This window comes from Ovis aries, chromosome 12 (assembly GCF_016772045.2).
Source record: "Ovis aries strain OAR_USU_Benz2616 breed Rambouillet chromosome 12, ARS-UI_Ramb_v3.0, whole genome shotgun sequence".
Taxonomy (NCBI): domain Eukaryota; kingdom Metazoa; phylum Chordata; class Mammalia; order Artiodactyla; family Bovidae; genus Ovis; species Ovis aries.
In genome coordinates, this window is record NC_056065.1 from 39196083 (window position 1) to 39220659 (window position 24577).

The 24577-nt window shown below is 46.5% G+C and overlaps 1 protein-coding gene across 1 annotated transcript; it reads left to right on the forward strand.

Moving 5' to 3' along the window:
* The first annotated feature begins 70 nt into the window (after positions 1–70).
* Positions 71–24577, forward strand: C12H1orf105 (chromosome 12 C1orf105 homolog). Its single transcript, XM_042229324.2, has 8 exons — positions 71–210; positions 261–315; positions 961–1046; positions 5015–5105; positions 13655–13729; positions 15867–15934; positions 18467–18534; positions 21423–24577. Exons 1-8 carry the CDS (start codon positions 71–73, stop codon positions 21566–21568), a joined length of 729 nt encoding a protein of 242 aa, XP_042085258.1. The 3' UTR covers positions 21569–24577.

Consider the following 24577-nt stretch of genomic DNA (forward strand, 5'->3'; position numbering starts at 1 on the left):
TGGCTGAGCACTTCCGGGGCCGCCCCAACCTCCGCGGCTAGAGCGCCCTTTCTCAGCCGGTGAGGCCGCGATGTCGCTGCTGCCTCCTCCTGGCCACTTAAGAGGAACTTCCAGTTCCTCTCCCAAGGGGGAATGCTCTGAGCCAGGAAAGCTGATCTTCAACAGCGAGGCCCGGAATGTGGCATCGCAAGCCAGGCTGGAAGAAGAAAGGTTATAAGCGCGACTTGATTGAGCTATTGTGAAGTCAAGCCCTCAGCTAGGGACATCCCATGCATCCGTGCAACCACTGGACACATACGCAATAAATATCTACAGGTATCATGCACTGTTTCAGGTGCTAGTGATACAGCAGTGAACAGAAGAGACAAGAATTCCTCCCAAGAGACGATGTCCTCCTCTCATGGAAGACAAAACGGAGGCTCAGAGAGGTTGTGATCTGTCCAAGGGCACACACTTGGAAAGTGGATTAACCTAGATCAACATCCCATTGTCTGTCGCTTGGAAGTGCAGTTCTTTCCTCTGCCTCCTGGAAGGGGTGAGGGTGGAGGGCCCTGTGACTGAAAACAGCCAGACACTTGGAATGGGAGACTGCTAGCATTCAGCTGAGGTTGTGGAAATGCAAGAGGATGCATGAACAGATGGGAGTAATGGAGGAGCAAAGGGAGACAGGACAGAAGATGTAGTGGACACATAAGTCAGAAAACCTAAATCCACTTACTGTCCGTGTGACTCAGCAAATCACACTGACTAAGCTTTGATTTCTTCGTCTGTAAATGGAGATAACACTGTTTCCTCTTGGCTACTTAATGGGAGAGTCAATGGGGTCAGATACGAAACATAAAAAATGTGAAGTGCTGACCGATGTATAGCTGCTGTTAGCCTACTTTCATCATCCTAATGATGGAAAAGGCCAAGTGAAATACATTCTGCAAAATGATCTCTTTCCATTTTTCCCTCTAGGTGTCTGTTCCAAGATTTGACAAGATTCCCTGGTTTAGTGAGGCCAGCTTCATGAACAAGCCATTAGTGCTCAGCCTCCCCAAAAGGTAAAAGCCCAACCACTGAGAGCAAAGATTTCAAGCAAGGTCTCATGGAAGATGATTTCTTAAGGATTAGGGACAATCATCTGAGGGGCATAGCTGGTCGCTTAAGAGGCTAAGTCAAGTGCTTAAAAACCAGAAAGGAGAACTTGCCCAGTAATCCAGTGGTTAAGATGATGCCTTCCAATGAAGCGGGTGCATGTTGGATCCCTGGTTGGGGAACTGAGATCCCACATGCCCCAGGGTGCCACCAAATTTTTTTTTTTTTAATTAACAGCAACAAAATGGAAAGGGCCATGGTTTCTAACACAAAAGTGAGCCCTGAGAATTGGCCTGGCTAGTGTTCTTGCCTGGAGAATCCCAGGGATGGGGGAGCCTGGTGGGCTGCCGTCTATGGGGTCGCACAGAGTCGGACACGACTGAAGCGACTTAGCAGCAGCAGCAGCAGAGGAGATAAGACCTCAATTAACTTCCTTCTGTTCCACTACCACTTAGCAATACAAGAAAATTTTGCCCATGGACACTGCCTTTCAAAACAATTCCATCCTCTTCATCATCTTACCCTGTCTCCCTGCTTTAATTTGAACGTTTTAAATTTTAACCATTAAAGTCTAGAATCATAAATTCTTATCTTCATAGAGTAGCAACTTCCTGTATTTTAACTTTGTTTGAGACAATCTCCTCCAATCTCACCAGTCCTGCCCTTTCAAACAAATGACTGTGGAACATGTGTCTATCCTTTAAAATTGGGGGATTTCATGTGTAGGGAGTTGCCACTTGAAATAACTGAGTTCACTCATTCCTCCCCCATTTCTGATCCCCAGGTGTGATCCCCAGGTCTTATACTCTCCTCTGAAAGGGGAAACAAAAGGAAGGCTGAGTGTGAGGTTAATGTCAGGGTGAATGGGAAAAACCAGGGAAGACTAGGAGAGGGCAGTCCAGGAGCTAAGTTTATAGGTACACTATAGGTGAGAAATTGGCTCCCTGGCATGTAAGGGCATTTGCTGGAAAGATAATGCTCTCTGAAAGAGCCTTTCCTCCTTTTGGTAACTGTCATGTACCCTCTTGTCCGTGGATAAATGACTCTGCATGATAAATATTCCCTCCACATCCCATTTTAATAACATACACCTTTGCTTCATCTGCTGCCCTTCTTAGAAACCACATTCTCAGTAAGCAGCTAGACAGTTTTGTATATTCTCAGAAGCACCTGTAAAGTGCTTGTTGTTCGGTGGTTTTTTTTTTTTTTTCTCATAACTTGGAATATATCTAAACTCTAGCTAATGTCTTAATATAAAGCAGGCAATCTGAGATTGAGTAAACCCAAAGGCTTGTTGACTAAATAAAAACACCAATGACTTAGTTCTTATTAAGAGTTGTTAGCAGTTCAGGGATCAGCATGAGTACTGACAGTTTAGCACCTTTTAATTGGGGGCAGGGTACAAACTCACATGACAGTGGTAGGTGGTCAGCACACATGAGTAGAGCTGGCCGAAGGGAACTATAATGAAGGGGAGATCACCTCCCTTCAGGAGAGGAACAGTCAGCCTCTACCCTGGTCAATGCTGCCTGCAGGTATGTGACCCCGTCTATTTCCAACGGTAGCAGAAACGTGGATTTCCATGTGAAATGGGTAGTGTCTGACATCTAACTAGGGTAACATCCTGCTATCCCATCCCACCCCACAGCTCTTAGACCTCCTCCTGCAGCCATGAGCAAAGCATCCCTGTGCATGGCTCTCTCACCCCCAGCTCCCTTTTGCCTTGATTGTACAAGCCTTTGGTGGGAGGTAGGAAGGGAGCACTGGAGTAGGCAATGGCAACCCACTCCAGTATTCTTGCCTGGAAAATCCCATGGACAGAGGAGCCTGGCGGGCTACAGTCCATGAGCTTGCAAAGAGTTGGACATGACTGAGTGGCTGAGCATGCCCACAGGGAGCAGGGATATGAAAAAGGCAGACCGAGAACACAACTGGGCACTCTCACGGCCTGTTCAGTTTCACAGATGGGTCCTGGGGTGTCCCAGGGGCCAGCCAGCTGGGGAGAGAAAGAGTAGTTTTTCCATGCAGCCAGCCATGCTTGAGCCAGTTGCAAAGAGAAATAAGTTGATATGGTATGGAGCTCTGCCCATGTCTGTTCTGGGAGGATTTCTCAATACCTCTGAAGAGAAATGGTGCTTATCTACCTCACAAGAACTCTAAGATGACTAGACAGCACCTGTGAGGTGCCCTACCTTCAGAAGCACAAGATAGGAATGGAAAGTCTTTTGAAAGGATTCTTCAAGTCTCAACAGTTCCTAAGGATTGGAAACCCCTTCTCTGGCCATAGCTTGGAGTTCCAAGCTGTTTATTTCTGGAAAAAAACCCTTTTCTAGGAACTTGGTTGGGAAGTTCTGAATGTGCTTTAAGTATTACTGAGCTTTGGACAAGGAGTTCCAACACAAAACAGTCTGAAAAAGAGAAAGGAAACTTCAGTGAAATCCACTCAGAGCACCCCTAACTGCGAGTTCTGGATACACATCTGCAGGCTTGGAGGAGGTGAGACCCGGTTCTGAGGGTCACTGCCCACAGACCCCTTCCTTCTAGGAGGTCTCTCTCTCAGGTCAGCCTGACTGTGCTGAAGCCACATCCATCATTTGTCTCAAAAGCTGTCACGTCACACTGTGGTCCTGTTTGTTTAACATTCTTGGGTGCCAAAGCAGTTCTAAAGGGGCCTCTGATCTCTCCTGGTCAGCATTCGGGTATAAGTTCAAGGCAAGCTGTTCACACGTCAAAGACAGAGGTGGTGAAGGAGCTGGATCAGACCCACTTCCCCACTCTCCCAGAGCAATGGTGGGGGAAATAAAACAATAAATGCCTCATGAACACCATGTGCATGACTTTGTCATAAATGAACAATGGACAATGAAATACTTCCTTACAAAAGAGGAGAGGTGTTCTTGGCAGAACTACCAGCATTCCATGTGAGTTTCCATTTCTCAGAGGCCAGGGAAGGCCCAAGGCTGCACACACAGGCTGCTTATGAGGCCCAGGCCCCCTGCACACCTTGGCTTCTTACAGTGTAATTAAACAACCCACAGTGGCCAGCAGGGTGGGTCACCCTGGGAAGAGAACTCTTGTTATTGCTGTAGCATCTCTGCCTCACCTTCTGCCTGGAACGAAGGAATGTTCCAAAGGAAGAGTATAATTGGAGGGAGATGTTCCATGGTAGGAAATGGGTAGATCATTTTAGGGTACAGGGACAGAAGCTCCGAGAAAGCAGGCCAGGCAGGAAAGGACTGCTCTTATTAAATATCAGTGGCTTGTGTGCAGGCCTTGCCAAGAAGGAGCTCTGGGGTACATTTCACCCGTTATCTTTCTGATTTTGTCAACAATTTTTTTCTTACTTTGTTTGTACACCATCCACTAACAACCTACAACTGGCATTGGTTAGTTCAAAAAAAGGGATGAACTTCTCTGGTGGTGCAGTGGTAAGAATCTGCCTGCCAATGCAAGGTGTTTGATCCTTGGTCTGGGAAGATTCCCCGTGCCACAGGGCCAGCTAAAGTCTACGTGTCACAACTACTGAGCTCACGTGCTCCAGCTACTGAAACCCACGTGCCTAGAGCCTATGCTCCAAAACAAGAGAAGCCACCGCAATAAAAAGTCCACGCGCCACGAGGAGGAGTAGCCCCCACTCGCTGCAACTAGAGAAGGCTGGCACAAAAGCAGCGAAGATCCAGTGCAGCCAAAAATAAATTTAAAAAATTTTTAACATTAAAAAAAAAAAAAAAAAAGGAAAACTTAAAGGGCCAGAGAAGCCAGAGGGACTAAAGAGGAGAAATCTTATGGCAGCCTCAAAATGGCCGGGGCCCTCCAGGTTCAGGGTGAGAAGCAACAACTTGGGTGTCCCCCAGGTTCTCTCTGAAGTGCCCAAGGGCCTGATACTTCACACAGGGCGCCTCGGTTCTAACTTACTCTTGTTTTGCCTTCTCAGATATCCTCATTCCTCTGCCACTTTTCTGGTTGCATCCAAGAAGGATATGAATTTGCCAATTTTGTTCCAAGTTCCAGATGTCTTATCTAAGGTACTCAATTATTTTTTAATCGAAAAGAAACCCGAGGCTATAAATAGTTCCAGGATGACAGAATATGAATACAAAGGGTATGGTATCTCCCTAACACAGCCGTGAGTCTGGATCATCCTCAGTGTTCAGCAGAGATTTGTTAAAGGAAGTGAGTGAACACTGCCTGCCCCTGTCCCATCCTGTCCTGAGTATCTTAAGGCTCCCATGCACTAGAACTAAGAATAAAGGCATCAGGTTACAATTATCAAAAAGGGAACCCCCACCCCCACCCCCGACACACACACCAAAAAAAAAAAAAAAAAATTCATATTGAAGGGCCTTCCCTGAGACCTTCAGGGACTGCTGCTCAGCCTGTGCCCAGAACCAGTCCGCCTTTCTGGAGTCTCTAACCCCTTCCCCCCACCACCATGAAGCCCTCTGTCTCCCACCTAAGACCCCCTAAACCCAGGGGATTTCACATTAAGAACTCCACACCAATCCTTCACCTTGCGGAAGCCTGCCACGACTGGCTGCTGGGGGACACTGCGGGGGGTGAGTTCCCATATGAGGGGTGCTGGTGCAGCGAGCACCCGCCCTAGGTGGAGAAAGAGCATTCCAGGGGATGTGGGCAGTGTCTCCACCTGAAAAATCCCAAGTCACTCTCCCAGGGCTGCTAAAGGCGGCACGCTAAGCGCTTGGCACAGTGCCCTTGGGTCAGGGGATGAACGCTTCCAGGGCCCTCGCGTTATGTGGTTGAAAGAGATGAGTGAGTCAGATGCCACCCACACAGATGAGGGGGCGGACGGGCCAGGCACCCAACCGCGGACTCAGTGAAAGAGCAAAGTCCTGGAGAGGAGGTGGGGGAAAGGTCACCTGCGGCCTGGGGGAGGGGCGAGGGAGGCTGCGAGAAGCAGCGGCACCTGCGCTGGATCTGGAAGATATCATTTCCACCCGAGGAGGAAGGGCCGGGGCTGGGGCTGGCCAAGACTTGGAGCCTGGGCTCGCCGCCAGAGCATCCAGGGATCCCGCCGGCGGCAGCGCGGGCCCGGGGTGGGAGGGGCCCGAGGAGGCGGGCGGACCCCGCCCGGGCACGAAGGTGCAGTTCCAGGTCTACAAGCACGGGAGTGGCGGGTCAGGGCTGTGCTTGAGAGTCAAGCACGAATCCCCCCAACACCTTAGGCTGGACGGGCAAGTAGGTAAGAAAGGGACGGAGGGCCCTGAGCGGAGACGGCGTTGACCCCTTGTTTGCTGCAGTGCCAGCAAGAAGCCTTCCAGTCAGTCAGTCTCTGCAGTTGTTCCTGAGACAGGCTCTCCGCTGCCACCGAGCGCCTCCTCTTCGCGGGTGTGCCCTGGGCCTCAGCGCACCGTGTCATCCTTAGGCGCTAAGGCTCTGCGGAGAGGGAGGAAAGCATCGTGAGAGACAGGCCTGGTTTAGGATTTCGCGGCTCCAATACTCTTATGTGGCCACTAGATGGAAGCCAAGAGCAACAGCTCCCGCGGCCTCCCTGCAGGCCGAGCCGGGGAGGCTGGTCTCTGAGCAGACCCGGGAGGTCACAAGCCCATCGCTCCTGTGCGACAGGAGACTCAGGCACTTCACCCACACCTTCACCCCCACCTTGTCAGAGACTGACCCTCCACCAGTGAGCGTGTGCGCGGGTGTGTAGGCCAAACAGGTGTAGGGGAGGCAAATTTTACCTTTGCCGTCTTAGGGTTTGGGGCTGAACTAGGGATTTAAAGGGACAGCTTAATGGGAGAAAATTTTATTTACTATAAGTTTTATGTGAAACAGGAGCCTTCATAAGGAAATGAAGACCCAAAGTAGCAAAATCTGAATGTTTTCATAGTAGGTGTCAAAAAAGGCAGTTGTGCAAGAGTAACTAAACTGAGGAGGCTGAAGGAGGAGAACAGTTCTTTTGGCTTCATTTCTTGTCCTTGACGATAAGCACGTTACTTTTCTTCTGGTATTAGGACATCCTGTACATGCGATTTTATCTCCTTTTGGGAAGAAAAGGAGGAGGTTAGAGCACTTTTCTTGCCCGTGCTGTTTTTACAGAGCATCTTAGCTCAAAACAAGGCTTAGGCCAATGTGGCCGGTTTGGGGAGGCATAGTCTGGCACCCTTCTTAGGGCGCTGGCATCTGTGGGGCATGGCGGGCACCTCATGTCAGATCTGAATCCAGCGCCCAGAGTCAGTGGCGAGCCTGAGGCCCGCATGTGTGTGCTTCTCCTCTCTAGAGAGAAGCTGTCTTCTGTCTCATGGGAGTGGAATGTACTGTCCCTCTCTTCCTTCCTCCTCCACACCAGGCACCTGTCAGGAGGCTGTGGTAGCCCTGAGATCCTGTCCGCAGGGCGCAGGTGCAAAGGTCTTGCCACCTGGCTCCCTTCCTCCTCATCATCACGGGTCAAAAGGCATCGCTTTGAACATCCGCATTCCAGGTGGCCTTTGCTGCCCAGGAGCAGTCCTGGGCAGGGCCGAGTGTGCGTGTCTGGAGCGGGACGCCTGGGTGCATCACCATAGAGACACAGAACCAGAGGCGCAGAGACAGGAAGACAGGGAGAGGGAGACACACAGCAAGAGAGCAGGAGCCAGACACACAGGAGGGTCAGGGGACAGCACGCACCAGAAAGGAACCAAAAAAGGAGAGCTGGAGCTCACAGAAAAGAAAAACAAAATGAAGACCAAGAAATGAGGCCTGAACGTGTCCCCGCTCAAACACCTGTGGAGCAGCTCTTTACCAGGCAGGGCTTTCACCTGCCTGTTCCAGGCCTGCACTTGACTCCTGCAGATTCCATGAGAGAAGAAAGTGACCGTGGTAATTGGGTGACTGAGGCCAGGAGGTGACTCCCGCAGAGCTCACAGCCCAGCAGAGCGGACGTGGAGGCGATCGGGGAGCCATGGTGGGAGGCCCTACAGCCTTGCCTGCGTCCTGGGTGGGCTTTGACCGAGTCCCCCCAGCGCTGCGCCATGGAGTGCAGAGTACCCCACTCCCTCCATTGCCGCCCCATCCCCGTCTGCTCTCCTTGACTGGCTTTGTTGTTCCAGTCTGACGAGTCACAGAGAAGAGAACATTACCCACGCTGCTTTTGGCAGACTTGTGACAGAAAGCCCTCATTGACAAACACTGTCCAGCAGCAGAGATGTGGCTGGGAACACTATAGGAGGCAACTTCCCATTTTCTGAGAACTCTTATTTCTCTGTCATTGACTCTCAAGTTTTTGCAAATTCATGACCCCTCACATACGCCTCATTCCTTATTTTTGTGTTGATCAAACACATATAACCACAAATCCAAGCTTTAAAGGAAAGAACTGACCTGAAATAATGATCTAGATATAAATAATGGTCTAAATAATGAAATCAAAACCAAGTTTCATAAGTCTGGATGATAGTTACACGGCTGTTGATCATTTCGTGTATGTTTGAAATTTTTCCTAGTGAGCAGTAACAGCATTTCTTAAACTGTGTTCACTTTTGTTTTTGAGACGCTTGGTATTGTCCGAGAGCAGGGAAATGTGTAATTATGATGGGGGCTTTTTGTTTGAATATTGAATGTGGTTCTTCTACTGTTACTTTTTTGGCTTCTAAGGGCTGTGGGAATCATCATGTCCTGACATGGACACTAGGAGTTCTCTCTCCCCCTGGGAAAAAGGTAGTCTTTCTTTGACCCTTTATCCAAAGAACTTTCTGGATGACAGAAACTACATGTATGGACAGTTGGACAAATCTCTTAACCTGTCTGAGCCACAGTTTCCTCACTGTGTCCACTGAAAGGGTGGAAGTAAGTGATAGTTGATGAGGTGTCTCAGTTAAGGCAGGAGTGAGCAGGAGGAAAGGAAGGCAGGTGTGGGGTGAGAAGATAGGAGGCAGGCCTGTCAGGGCCCCTCGAATCATGTTTTTGATGGATATTTTTAAATTTGCCATCTGGTGCTTACATTTTTCAGTTTTTGTTAGATGGACAGGTGTGTGTCTGAAAGAGAGCAAGAGACAGAGAGAGGAAGAGAGAAGGAGAGGGAGAAAAAAATTCTTTTTTTCCCTCTAAGATTCAAGGAGGCCCAGCACTTTGGCCACAAGCCAGAGTTCAGGGGCCTCAGCAGACACTAAGCTCAGATAAGAGGCTGTTTCCAGGTGATGTGAAGCGCAGGCTTTGGCCCTGGGGGTCGGCTGAGCTCTGCATCACCTTGGCCGGACTCTCCTGGGGACAGCTGCTCGGGAAATGAGAGACCCATGGACATTTCAGAGCCTCTTTCCCTGATGGCGCTGACTCTGCAGATGACACAGCCAGGAGGCCTGTACTCAGAACCACCAGCCTGTTTATCTCCATTCCTGCTAGTATGCCAAGTGGGCATGAAGGCAATCAGGAATGAGAAGGAGAGACCGTAGAAGGAAAGGGCCTCGGTTTCAGGGCTGAGGCCCAGAAAGAACACATAATCCCAAAGAGGTTGCATTAGTGTCTTTATAGACCGGCCAGGCAGGATTGCTCATCACAGCTGCCTCCCACACTGCACAGACACCCCTCTACCCCCCAGCCCCTCACCTCCAGGCCCTTGCCCACCTCTCCAGGTGAGGAGGGATGCAGTGGCTCTTCTGGGGGCGAGGATTGGCTGACAGTGAGTCTCAGGTGGGAATACCGCCACTCTCCTGGCAGAGTGACTGAAGCCACACGTCAAAAACTGGTTCTTTCTGTCCCTAGAAAGTGTGGGCAGGATGAGAGTTAGCCTCTGGCCTTTTGGCCACAGAGACCAGCAGCAGCAGCAGCAGCAGCAGCAGCAGCAAGGGGCTGGGAGTAACAGAGCGTTTCAGTGATCGCCCAGTCAAGCTTCTCAGAGCCAGGTCTGGAACCAAGCAATTTGCCTTCCAGCCTTGGCTTTTCTAAGAACTTTGTGTCCATGAATTGGTTGCACACAAACGTTTCCCTGAAGAAAGTGCTATTGCAATAATGATCTTTGCACACATCTGTCTTGTGTTTTAGAGATTTATGGACATACATGTATGCTGCTGCTGCTGCTAAGTCACTTCAGTTGTGTCCGACTCTGTGCGACCCCATACACAGTGGCCCACCAGGCTCCACCGTGCCTGGGGTTCTCTAGGCAAGAACACTGGAGTGGGTTGCCATTTCCTTCTCCAATGCGTGAAAGTGAAAAGTGAAAGCGAAGTCGCTCAGTCGTGTCCAACTCTTCGTGACCCCATGGACTGCAGCCCACCAGGCTCCTCCATTCATGGGATTTTCCAGGCAAGAGGCTGCTGCTGCTAAGTCGCTTCAGTTGTGTCTGACTCTGTGTGACCCCATAGATGGCAGCCCACCAGGCTCCCCCGTCCCTGGGATTCTCAAGGCAAGAACACTGGAGTGGGTTGCCATTTCCTTCTCCAATGCATGAAAGTGAAGAGTTAAAGTGAAGTCACTCAGTCGTGTCTGACTCTTAGCGAGCCCATGGACTGCAGCCCACCAGGCTCCTCTGTCCATGGGATTTTCCAGGCAAGAGGCTAGTCCTGTCTATATACCTGATAGTTTAAAATGCTTACACTGACACATTCGTTCAACCAACATGTGTTGAGTGCCTACTGTGTGGCACACAGTAGGCTCTAGATTCTGGTACTACTTTGGGTCAGTGGTGATTATCAGTACTTCCTCTGAAACTTGTATTTGTTGCTGTATGTGTTTGATCAACATGAAACTGGAGGACTTAGGAGATGCAGGGTAGTTGCTCTAGTGATCACAAGCTGTCAAAACTTGGGAGTCAATGAGAAGGAAATTATAAAAAGAGTTCTCTGTGGTGAGAAGATTGAAAGTCAGCCTCTTATATATCCAAAGATGTGTGAGATACATTCTTGCTCTTAGGAGGAAACAAACATGCTAAAAAGAAAACAGAATAACAGCACAAATTGCAACAAGAGTTATACTAAATCTCTGATGGCAATCTGAGAGGCAGACACCCAGGTAAGGGAGTCAGGAGAAAGACTTTCTGAGAAAGAAACATCTAAGCTAGATTGTACAGGATAAGGAGTTGCCAAAACCAGATCAAACAATATATATGACATGTTTTTCCCTCAGATTCCCAAGGATGACAGTCCTCACAGTGTGGGACTCAGGTCACAGGCCCAACCATCGTTAAACTAGCAAGCTCCTGCCAGGCACCTGGTATGCTTGTTGCTTGATTTGGAATGAATCCTGTGACTCCAATCCCTGCGGGCTCTAGTGTTTTCTTCTGCAGACACCAGATGTCTGCAAGAGGGGCAGAATCAACTGCAGGAAACACCAGCACCTGCTTCTAACTCTACTGAAAACGAACCTGCCGAGGACCCTCCCACCCCACCTCCACCCATCCAGGTCTTCCTCGTCCTTTCAGACCAAGCACAGATGCCACTTTCAGAAGCCTCTGCTGAGTCCTCCAGGGGGATACAGTCCATCTCTTTGCCAAAGGCCCAGAAGTACCCTTGCTTCTTCAGTGATGCCTAGCACATCCAGCCTTGAATTGCAGTTTCAGAGAGATGTCTTAGTCTCAGAACTCAAAGACATGAGGGACAGGGGGAGAAGCCTGGGCCCCAGGAGGTCCCACGCCCAGGATATCTGGGAAGAGAAGGTAGAAGTTTGAATGGGTCCAGCAGAGCAGAGGAGTCAGCCCAGGGTCAGGGTGAGGGTTTGTGGGGGGTCCTCTCCAGCCTCTCTTCTCCCCACTCCCTCCTCCCCTACACAACTGGCCATTCCAGGCTGTCCTAACTTACCTGAAGTGGATTTGCCAGGTCTTTCTTCCAAGTCACTGCGCAGTGTTCCTAGGTTGGAACACCGCCCCCTCTCCTTGCTCGCCATCCAGCACCTACCCAAGCACTGCCTGTTCTTTCAACCCGCCTCAGAGCTTTCTCATGACACCCCACACCCACCAGGTGAGCTCAGGCCTCCTTTTGGCTCCCGGTGGCCTCAGCGTCTTTCTGCCTTCAACACTGGCATGCTTCTTGGTACCCAAACACCGGGCGCTGAGCAAGTTGCGGTCAGAAATGGTTTCTTCTTTATCTCCACATCCTCAGTACCTGGGGTTCCCTGGTGGCTCAGATGGTAAAGAATCTGCTTGTAATACAGGAGACCCAGGTTCAATCCTTGGGTTGGGAAGATCCCCTGGGAGGAAATGGCAACCCACTCCAGCATTAATGAATGGACAAACACATGAGTCTGTATTCTTCCCTGGTCTTCCTTTGGGCCAGAAACCTCTTATTCATCTTTGTGTCCCCATCTCAGCGCCCTCTACGCGGTGGAGTCACAGTGACGGTTTGTGGCTGAATGAATGGATTAAGCTGTTCCCAGTCATGCTTTCACATGCCAGCCCAGTGTGGGAATACTGTTTCTTTGAGCTGATTCTTTGAAAGTGGACTATAAACATGAAATGTATTTCAGATATTTGTCAGAAGAATCCAACATGGTGCATACTTTACAGTCCTCAGATCCCTAGTAATGCCTCACCCAAGTGTATCTCATGGAACAGTCCGGCAAAGGTCACCATAGGAGCACGCCGCAGGCACTCCCCGTGCCATGCGGGTATATTCCCCACCTTCCTGTTCTGCACACCTGGCTGGAGAGCAGGAACGCGTCAGGGCGCAGGTGGGCACACCGGCAGTGACAGATCACCGGCCAATCAAATGAGAGAAAGCCTTCAGTTTGCAATCACTGTCTGCTCGTCTCTGCGGCCCTCCTCTCCCTTGTAGCTACGCTTCCTAAGAATCTATCTCAGGACTCTGGTGTCAGTGTGAACAGGAAAGGGGAAGAGAGAATCCCCACACGGGATGCTAACCTCAAGTTGCCATCTGTTCCCTAACCAAGCTTTCACCAGCTACGCAAATGAGAAGCCTGCGTTTCAGGTGGAAATGCGCCGAAGCCCACCCTTTCCCCTTTTGGCAGAAATCGAGTCTGAAAGAAAGCATTGAGCAGATGCGGCACCACTATCCCTCTGCTGGTGGTTTCTTTGCCTCCCTCCTCTGGCGGGAGACGGGGATCAGGACCCACACACCGGCTCCAGTTCTGCCCAGGTCTTGATCGGCCTCTCGGGTGGTGCAGAAGGGCCACGTGGTAGCAGTGTATGCTTGAGAGCTGACGTCACCCCAGAGTGAAGGCCTGACAAGAGAGGATAGGATTTCAGAGAGACTAGAGAAAGCGGGTTTGCAGCAGAGAAGTCTTCTATTTGTTTTTCTCAGGCCATCGGAGGGCCTCAACTAGTCAAGATGGTGGGAGTTGTATATGAAATTTAGAAAGTGTCACCTGTGAGAGAGGAAAGCCCCTCACACTGAAAGAGGGACCTCACTGGATTTCAGCCCCCACCCACCCTGCCCCACTCCGCCCCCTGCCAGCTGTCTGACGCCTGTGTCACTGTATGTGGGCGCCCGAGGCCACTGTTTAGTCTGTGGCTCACCCTCTTCTGTCTAAACCCTGTCTGAGTCTAACATCCATCCTGGGCATGGCTGGGACCAGAGTGTTCATCTTTGTTTTGTGGCAGAAGTAACTTATTCCTTCCACCCCTCCACCCCTTCCCCACTTCTTTGCCACCCCAGGTCCTCACCTCTCTCTGTCTCTCTCTCTGTCCCTGCAGGCCGGGTGGAACCAGAATGACCCCACACTGATCAGAAACAAGCAGCTGTGCTCCACATGTCGAGATGTGAAAATGGTAGGTGAGGGGATGGCAGGTGTGGGCATGGGCATCCCCAGGGCACAGCACTACACCTTCCGCACCAAAGCCCAGCAGAGAGACCAGGATGGAGCCTGTCAGGAAGGGCCGCAGATGAGCAGCTGCTAGCCTGGGAGCACCACCACCTTGCATGATTAACCCCCCCATTTGCAACAAACCACAGATGAACCGAGGCAGGTTGAACCAGAGGAGAAGAACGGAGTTGAGCTGCTTTGCTTGGACTCAGGTGACTACCCTACAGAGGTGCCGGAGGTTATGGAGCCTCTTCTCTGCCTAAACATGTCTCCAACGCAACACTCCAGCATCTCAGCCATGAAACAAGCAGCTTCAGCCTGGGCTGTGCCACACATTCCGTCATCGCCTCAGTGGTGGTGGAGCTGGGGAGAGAATCTCTGGTACTTCCTGGCTACAGGTGGTTGTTTGTTACTGGTGGTGGGGAATGGTGGGTGGGGGGAGTTTTAGGAAAGAAAAGGCTATCAAGGGGATGTGGGCGCCTCAAGAACAAAGCTCTGACATCTGAGTTGCTAAAGAAAGAGGTGTGTTTCAGGAGGGAGGCTGTACATACTGGAGTTAAGACTTGGGTCAGTGTAGGAAGCAGGGTTAGGGGCCTTCGGAGAAAGCATCGGGCTTGGATTGAAGGTTGGTTTAGTTGAATGGTTAGGTTTGGGTTTGGGAAGCATCTCTTCAATTCTGATCCTCTTTGACTCAGGGAGGAAAGTGAGGCTAGTTGTACAGAAACAGGAAAGGGGCAAGGAGTAGAAGACAAACAGGAGGCACGAGCGAGGCGCCTTTAATGAGTTCACAGTGAAAATGCTTCCAACGAGCAAGTGTTTCTCTGGGTTTATGAGTTTGTCGTGTGGGATTTGGAAATGTCACTGAAGCTACCAACAAAGGTGTACCTGGATGTTACAACCTCCATTCATGTTCTGCATAATTAGGATCACAGTGTTCAATATCAGCTTTGGCTGGGGTCTGGGAAATTGGGATTGGAATTTCTCCTGGTCCTATTTCTGGAATCACTTGTGTCTACGTTTAGAAGGCCCTGACCCCAGGCCTAAGCGGACCCTGGCCAGTTGGCTCCCTGGGGACCTCAGCAGCTGTTCTCTCTCTCAAGACCTCTCTTCTGACTTTTGCTTTTGCCCAAACCAGCCCCGAGTGGAAGCACACAGCAGGGTTTTATCATTCATTGGAACGCCCAAAGGGAGGGCCTCAGATGCAAAAGTGCCCGAGGGCCCTTCCCTAGTGCTGTCAGAACCAGGGCTCGAAGAGCCTGGGGGAAGTGAAAAGAGGTTAGAAAATACGTGTGAAGTGCTCTTGGCTCACTGTGTGCAGTAGCAGCTCCACTTCCTTGGTGGGGACCGCTTTGTCACCGAGACCCCTCCATTCATGGGGTGGAGCGGAGATGCTGGCAAGGTATAGAAAGGCTCCTAGGAAATTCCCTGGTGGGCAGTGGCTGACACTGCTTCCACCACAGGAGGCGTGGGTTCAATCCCTGGGCCTGCATGCCATGGGGAACGGCCAAGAAAGGAGACTCATAAAACTAGAAGGCACTTCCTCAACTTGATGTAGGGAGTCTACCAAAACCCACAGCTAATATCAGACTTACTGAGGAAAGACTGGGTGTTTTCCCCTGAGATCAGGGACAGACCTGGATATGTACTCTTGCCTCTTCTGTTCACCATTGAGTGTTTGTTCTAGTCAGGAAAATTAAGGCAAGAAAAAGAAACTGAAATTAGAATAAAAGAAATTAAAACTATGAAAACATAAAACCATATTTCAAATGAGTGATTTTATGTATAGAAAACCTTAAGGGATCCACAGAACATTTACTAATAAATGAGTACAGCAAAGTTATGAGACACAAGATCTGTGTACAAAAAATAATTTTATTTCTAGGTAATAGCAATGAAAAATCCAAAAGTGAAATAAAGAGAACTATTCCAATTATAATAGCAGCAAAAAAATTAAAATAGGAATAAATTCAATAAGAGAAAGGAGAAAATGATATATGAATGACTCATATTAAATGCAACTCGAGTTTGCTAAGATGGTATGTTATTTCTATAACGTAGAGTACAGTTTTGGGCATTGTTATACATGAGACTTTCTTCCATAGGTGCAACCAAAAACTCTGATAATCCCAGATGATCTGAAACAATCCTTTGCAAATATTATGAATCATAGGTAAGTTAAAGATTTAAATCAGGACACAGATTTATATCTGGTTATATTCATTTGGGGACATAGGATAGTGGGTTGAGTTATAAGTAAAATGTTTAGGGAATGCTTAAGTGATGAGTTTCTTGAGTGGTTTCATTTTCTGGTTAAACTATTAATACACAGTTAGACCCAAAAAATAGTTGTTTTTACCTTTTCCCTAAACAGCTATTGAAACTGATGTGCAAACTACAATCTTCCTTTCTACCTTCATAAGACCTGTACAAGGCATAGAATAGATTTGTTTGATAACTTAGAACTAAACACAAATTTTCCATGTAGATGACCTATCTAATTCATGAGACATGAGAGATCACGCATCATTTCTCTTGGGACTGGGACAGTCTCTGGTATGTTGCAGTGACTAAAATTACTGTTAACCATTCCTTTTGTTGTCATCTGCTGCTTTCTTACCAAGATCAAATATATCAGAAATAAAGTCCAGTCAAAGTTTGATTAGTTGGATTTCGGGGGGGGGGGGGGGTTTCCTTCATGTTACTACCAGACAGGGAAGAAGAATTCAGTTTTCATTTTATTAAAAAACTGAAAACATGGAGTCACCCTGGATAAGGAACCGAGGTAGGTGGACTGGCCTTGCAGTAGATGGTTGAAAGGTGAGCCTGCACTGACCCTTACATATGACGAAGCCAAGAAGTGGTATGTGATCTAATGACAATTATTAACTTGTTTCCTCTACAGAGAGCAATAATGTGGGAAACTAAATAGGCCCTTTTGTAACCTAGGATGGACAGTCGTAGATGTTATATTTCTCTGTATGAGTTCGGGGCCATTTACACAAACTAAGACGTGGACTCAGATGCATCAAATCCATGCCCTGGCCCAGGTAGACATGGTGGTGGAGGAAATGGGCATTTGAATGGGACGGGCTCCAGCACGAACATTACCCACACCAACTCTATACTTATAAATGCTCTTATATCACAGTAAATGAAACTCTCATAGATATTCTTTACAGACTTTAAATGGAAAATTGAACTATTTAAACTCAGGAATTTCTGAGCTAAAGTTCATTCTTCTATGAAAGAGACTTTTGAAAAGCTTTGACCCAATTTATTTATCTTGTATATTTGGTACTTTAAAGAAAGTCTCAAATCCTGAGTCATTAATTTTTTAAAAAATCAAGCTCTTCTTCCTTTAAAGCTTAGAGTGATGGCTGAGCCAATCCTAAAATCATGTCGATCCCAGTATTATTAGATTGGTCTCTTTTAGTTTTTATTTTCTAGTAAAATGAAGGAAAACATCCTACTCTGTTTCAGATTTAGCTTGTGTGACTATAAAGTAAGATCCTGGTTCTGTTTGTAGCTTATAATTTCTCTCCTCACAGTCTCTAAGTATCAGTACGCATATAGGCTGATGGAATTGTCTTCATTGAAATACTTTTTAAGAGACTTTAATTATAGTCATTGTGGGAATTAAGTGATGTTTGTTGATTGGAAGGAATGAAGGAAAAAGGAAAGGGAGAAAGGAAGAGACAGAGGAAATAAGTATGAGCAGATAGATATATATTTGCTGTATTATAGTGTAGGCAGTTCTTAAACTATTGTCTTACAAATACCACCTTCTTGTTTGCCAAAAATGGGCAGTTAAAAGTATTTTTCCTTTTCTTAGTCCCAGTGAATCCTCCAATGGCAATTTAATAAAATTAACTGGCTGGATTGGCCATACTTTTAGTAGCAAAGTTAAAATAATCTTGGAAAATCTTTGTTGAAATAGATACCAAGAAATGAATGTAGAGATGTAGCTTGCCCATCCAAATTTATAGATTGGTCAATCTTTAGAAATAAAACAACTTAAATAATGTAGAAACAGTTTGGGGCTTCCCTGATGGGTCAGTGGGTAAAGAATCTGCCTCCTAATGCAGGAGATGCCAGAGACATGGGTTCGATCCATGGGTCAGGAAGATCAACTGGAGAAGCAAATGGGAACCCACTCCAGTATTCTGCCTGGAAAATTCCATGGACAGAGGAGCCTGGTGTCTACCATCCATGGGGTTTCAAAGAGTTGGACATGACTAAGCAATTGAGCACTTTTTGGTTGAGAGTCACTTCCAATCTTAGCTTCCGGGGAAAAAAAGACAGTGGTCAAGACATTTTCTCCAAAATTGGAAGACTGTGATAAAAATTTGCTCAATTTTGCACTTGAAAGGTAGATTGTAAGTGTTACGTTTTTCTTGAGAACTGGAGGATTCTCTCCTTAATCCCTTCTATTTTCAGACTGTACATGTTCTGACAGTGAAATAAAATACTTTTTTAAATGCAGCTTTTATCAAAATCCATAAAAATATCACTTAAGTAAAAAGAGCTTCTGAAGTAGTGGTCTTTGACCAGTCATCTCACACTGCAGCCAAGTGATCTGAACACCAAGATAGCAGGTGCTGGGTTCAAGAGCCCATCTGTGTTTTAAAATTTATAAAGACACATTCCTTTCTGTCAAGCCCTAGCCAAATCACTAATGTGTATTCTTGCTTCTTCCCATCAGAATGATGAGTCTCCATCCACCAAAAGCCCAGACTGTACCCAAACGTTCTTGTGATGACATCCTAACAGGTTTGCCTTCTTTTGGAGTACTTGTAGGGGAAACATACCACCGTCATGGTAACAGAATGAAAAGTTTACTGCCTAAGATAATTTCTGAATTTTTTGAACAAATTCCCACTCTGCATCCCTTCTCTTTCACATTCTGCTTATTGACCTGCTTCGGTGGGTCCACAGCCCTCCCTTCACTCCAGCCCTCCCTGTCCCCTCTTCAGCCCTCACTTGGCCTTATCCGTGGTGTGTTCCTTCCCAGGTCCTCTCCATGCCACATTGCTCTGCCCCTTTTAAAGAGCCCCATAATCCACTTGCTGAAGAATGTCTATAGATAATTCCCTTCTCAGACAGTCCTAATAGCCCCAATGAAGGGGAGAAAGCATGTATGTCCCCACTCCGCTGGAATGGCCTTCCCAAGCCCTGAACCCTCCCTCCCACAGGCTCCTTGGAACACCTGCCTTCTCCTGGCAGCTGCCCAGTGCTATTCGTATATTCATTCACTGGTAATAGAATAAAAGGATAGCAACTCTATCTCTGGCTTCAGCATAAATCTTATCTTTTAGAGAAACCAGTGCAGGGCTGGTGAAGGAGGGGTGGCCCATTCTTTGGACTGATGTAATTTAAGGGTTTGATGCAGCAGAGGCGGTCACTTTATGTCCATATTTTCATCTGCTCCCAGATTAACTGAAGCCGCTTTCAGTTTTTCTTTTGATACACACAGTAAGGAAAATCAAGAGCACTTTCTTTACTTCATTCTGATGGGAAAGTCTAAGCTCTGTCCTGGGAGGTTGCAGGGGAGTTAGAGCCAGAATTGAACTGAGAAGACATCAGAAAGGAAATTTAAGGACAGAAGGGGTATCTTGAAGGAGTGTCAAAAGGGAGGATCAGAGACTAAGGGGACAGCTGAGGTTAGGAAATTTCCACTCTAGTGGATCTCCAATCCCTTCTTAAGTATACAGAAATATTGGCTTCTCTTCTGCCTGTCATTTAGCCAAAGTGGACTGAAGATCCAAGAGTTAAGTGCATCCTTCATGAAAGTTCCCCCATCTGCCTGCAACCACCTCATTCTCTTGAAGCCTAGGGAATGCTGGGCGAATAAACCCATGTGAGGCTGGTTTCAGGGTTCTCTCATCAGCTGCACATTCATTCTGAGTTTCCCTAAAGCCTGGATTTTTTTCAGGTCTGCCTCACAAAAGATGAAACCTATGTGTACACACACACTCACACGTAATTACATGCCCTTCCCTAAGCAAAAATGTTTATTTTCTGATTTTACAGCACAATGTGATAAGATGCTTCTCATGAATTTATTAACCCTGGGGATATATTTTCAACTACCAATATAAGAGCTAGACTCGATGAATGTAGATCACATTAACTTCTCGATAGACATGGTTCTTGCCCACAGTGTTCATCCAAGAACCGCAGTCTTGGAGGTAGGACTTCAGGAAGTGCTTTTAGAGCTGAGGCTTGATAGATTGATAGCTGATTCCCGTTGCGACCCTTCTGAACTGAGCTTTGCTCTTGTGTATGCTTTCTGAGGTTAAAAAAAAGGTACCTAGGAACAGAGAGACCTGGGTTTAGATCCTAGCCTTGCTAGACAGGTTTACCTATCTTGTTAAAACTCTCTGGGTCTCTGTGTTCCCACTTTTAAAACCACTCCCATCCCGGAGAGCCAGACACTCAGTACCAGCAGCCTTCACTTTTGATTGACCCAGAAAAGCTGCTGACACTGCCCCAGCCCCACTGGCTTATACAGCTTAGACGTGTCCCTGTGTTGCATAGCCTGTGGACATGCTGCAAAATACCAAATGCCTGAGTCATCCCAGCAAACATCACTGCCAATGACTGCCCAGCTCATTTTGTTGATCACGACAGTAATCCCTAGTGTTTTCTGGATTCAGCTAAATTTCGTAGATCCTCAATAATTACTAGTGAGAACTAAGTAAATGGAAAGAGCCTATCTCTATTAAGTGATGGGGTTTCTTCATCTTGACTTTGGCCTTGAGTCCAGAGTTCCATAACACTCACAAGCTCTTGTCCATAAACATTGGTACAGCTGCTAACCACCTGACTTAAGTCTACCACCTGGCCTGGTCTACCACTCCACCAGGGCTAAGCTGTGACACGAAGGGTTAGGATTAAGGAGACCTGGCTTCTGATCCTTAGTTCATCATGACCCTGTACCTCGGTTTCCTCTTCATCACAGTGATGACACTGAACTGGTTTGTGATCTTCTGACATCTCTTAGCTCTCATTCACCTGGACCAGGGAGCTTTTCCAGAGAGTTCAGGACACCAGCTCCCTTAGTCATTCAGTGACTTCTGATGAGAATATGCTATTTTAGGCACTGATGTACTCTCCTTCACAATGAGTAGTCACAAAAATGTTGAATAAACCAACCATCTGTAAATAAACTGATAACCAAAGAAGAGGTCAGGATGGTAAGAGTTCTAAGGAGCCCTAAAATAAATTATTTCGTAAAATGAAGGTTCCTTTTGAAATACAAGTGCGTTTGCCCTGCTGTAGGCTTTCGTAAGATCCCATTTGTTTGTTTGAAGAGCAGAACCACACGTGTCTCTGAAAAGTCTTTTGAGGATTGTATCCTCTTTTCCCTTTAACTCGTTACAGTTCCAGTCTCACGTTATCTTCATTTATAATTTAATTGGCAGTCTCTCTGAATATTTGAGTTTTGTTTCTAAACACTCTTTTCTGGCCTCTTTGCCCAAGATATGTAAAAGCCCACGTGTGGTGGGGTAAAATGGTTCTGTTAGAGAGGATTTTCATGTGAATCTTGAAGCTATTTTATAAGGTTGAGAAGTCTTTGGTGACACTGGTTATTTTGAGTGTATTTTAAAAATAGAATCTAAGGAGCCCTTCTCCTTCCTTCTTGCTCTGTTCTCCAGAGAATGTTCACTACAGACTGCCCATTCTGGGCCCCAGGACAGCTGTCTTCCATGAACTGCTGTCAGATGCCTATGAAACCCTGCGGGAGACAGAACTCTCTTCCTTGCCCAGAAAAGAACCAGTGAGCAAAGCAGTGAATCAGTGAGTGGTGGGAATGCATCGCCTTCCAGATGCTGAGAGAAAGCCACCTCACCAAGCAAGTTTCTGACACTGGTGCCTTCACATCACTACCTCTCAGTATGAAGAAGGTGACTCAAGTTTGCCTTCCTAACCACTGTTAAAATTCTAGCTTTTACCATTATCTTCTCATTTCTCCTAAAGATAAAATAGTTTAATGGACATGATTATAAACGCGGTGATTAAAATGGAACATTTTGAGTGTCATTCATTTTCTTTTGCTAAAGAGTCTCTATAATAGACAACAGTTTTGTTTCTAAGACATGAATTTTCTGTGACAATCATTTCTTTCAGGACAAGGGCCAGAGATGGTTCCAGGAGGTCAGCATAGTAAGAATAAAAGAGAGAAATGGTGGTCACCCTTCTGTCCTTATCTCAGTTAGTTAACTCAGATGACAGAGGTTACTGGATTGCAGTGACTAGTAAGTGGTAGGTGAAGTTTGTGTGTTCATATCACGTTAGGCTCATGGCTACCCAGGGCTTCCCTGGTGGCTCAGATGATAAAGAATGTGCCTGCAATGTGGGAGACCAGTGTTCGATCCCTGGGTCAGGAAGATCCCCTGGAAAAGGGAATGGCTACCCCCTCAGTATTCTTACCTAGAGAAATTCCATGGATAGAGGAGCCTAGTAGGCCCAGTCCATGGAATCACAAAGAGTTGGACATAGGTGAGTGACTAACGCTTTTACTTTTTTCACTTTTACTCTTGAGGACAGAAAAAGTATTTGTCTTGCCTTCCTCATGTAACCTCCATTAGTGTCTGGAATGTACTAGGTGTTCATCTCATCTGTGTTCAGTCAAATTCAAATCAAATGCTTCTATTCTGTATTTTGGTTACTTTGGTTTGGGATGTATATCCAGCTCTGTCACAGTCCGTGTATGTGAGATAAATGAAAATTCTAGGCTTGTAATATTATATTTGTGGGCACATATGCTCCATGTCCAGCTTCAGGAAGGCTCATGTAAAAAAAGATCCCTTCCATTGCTTAGGAGGCAGTGGCCTTATGGAATCCCAAGATCCTGTCTAAAGGGGCACTGAGCCAACCTGTGGGAATGAACCTCTGTGCTGTGTTTGAAGAATGTAATTCAGAAGTCTCTAACAGATGGCCTGGTGACCAAACTGACCTCATTTCTTGCACATGCGTGCATGCACAGAGACACTCACACAAACCCCCAAGCCGGAAAAGCTTGCTTGATTACCCTGTATTCCTGGTAGGCTATGGATTCTTGGTTTCAGTTCATTTAGAGTTCAAGAATTCCAAAAATAGAATGCATTTCCTTTCAAATGAAGGCTGTATGCATGAATTGTGATCCCATTTCAGATAGTTGTCAAAGGATAGATGAAAATGTTCCCTTATCTTTTTTCTTTGCAAATTAACATATCCAGTAAAAGGATCTGGGCACACATACCTGTATGTTAGAGGAGGGTGCATGCCCACAGCACAGTTATTTAGAGCTTTTGAGGTAATCTGAATATTATCTACTTAGATAGAATACTTCCTAAATCTCTTTAAGAAGTCTTCACCTAGAATACTTGGGTGTTCCCCAAATCTCATTGAAAAGAATACCATGATGGTATTTTGTTAGCATTCTAGCATGGTGACTGACAATGATGGCCTATATTGTGGTTCTTAAAATTTTTGATCTTAGGAACATTTTGCACTCCTAAATGTTGAGTGGGTTATATTCATTGACAGTTATTGTGTTGTAAGTTAAGATGGAGAAATTTTAAAACACAACAGTACACAAGTACGCCTTCCAACTTCTGTCAGAGTGATAACATTGTCACAGGTCATGCAGCCTCTGGAAAACTCCACTGTACCGCTGGGAGACAAGAAAAGAAAGGCAAGTAACATCGCAGTGTCATTATGAAAATAATTTTGACCTCAAAGAAATCCCCCAAAAGGATTTCAGAGACTCCAAGGGTCCCAAGACCATGCTTTGAGAACCAGTAATGTACAGGGTGTATGTACCCTTGCATCTTCAGCCTTCCAGGAAAAGGACTGCTAAGATCTTTCACTCATCTACCTGAGAAATCTGGTCCCTTGGGAGAGATTAGAGAGAAAGCAACAGCAAGTTTTCAAAGTTTGGAGATGTTAACTTTTTGAACATCTTTTACCTCTATTTGAACATCTTTTACTCTCTTTCCTCACATCATCTGTTTACCAACCTTAACTTGGTTTCTCAAATAGTGTCCTGGTGAGAAGAGGATGGGTTGATGAGTTGGCATAAGAACTCAAGTTCCCTTTGAACTCTCATTTTTCTATATGAATGCTTGTTAGCTTATTTGCTATGAAATAGCTAATTGGTTACTATGAAATCATTTCTCAGAATCTGAGGTCCAAGCCTTGACCCAAGGTGGGCCTGAGCCCACTCGTGTTGTCCCATCAGCAGCTTTGTTGAACAATTAGCCAGCTGGTGAGTTTCCTTCAAACTTTACTCTGTAACTATACCTGTCATGGCACTGAGGGCAGATTGTCCTAGATTGGGAAGTCCAACCCTTGACTGCTTCTCCATACAACCTACCCAAGGCAATGATTTCAATTTAAACTCACAAATAGATCTATATGGGTATAGCCTGTTTTTTTCTACTGGTGATGATGTTTATAAGAACTTATCTTAAACATGCTTCTCTTTGTACCACGGGGGTTAAATGGTTGAGTCTACCATCTTCCTTGGTGCAATCTCTTCCTTACCTAATTGAATCCTTGGAGGTAATAATTTGGACTTGTCAGTTATGCTTTTATCTACTGCATGTTCCTAGGCTTCATCCACAAACCTCTCATAAATTGACCAGGATAATTTCTTCATGGTAAAAATCTAGTCATAATGTTATTCCTGATTCAAAGTCATGTACTGTTTGGATTAATTTTTTAACATGGATAATCTTGGCTAGATTTGTTTGTTTCAAGGCTAAAGCCTGATTTTTCTGTTTTAAAAATAAATGACTCTTGTTAAATAAAAATCCACAAACATTCA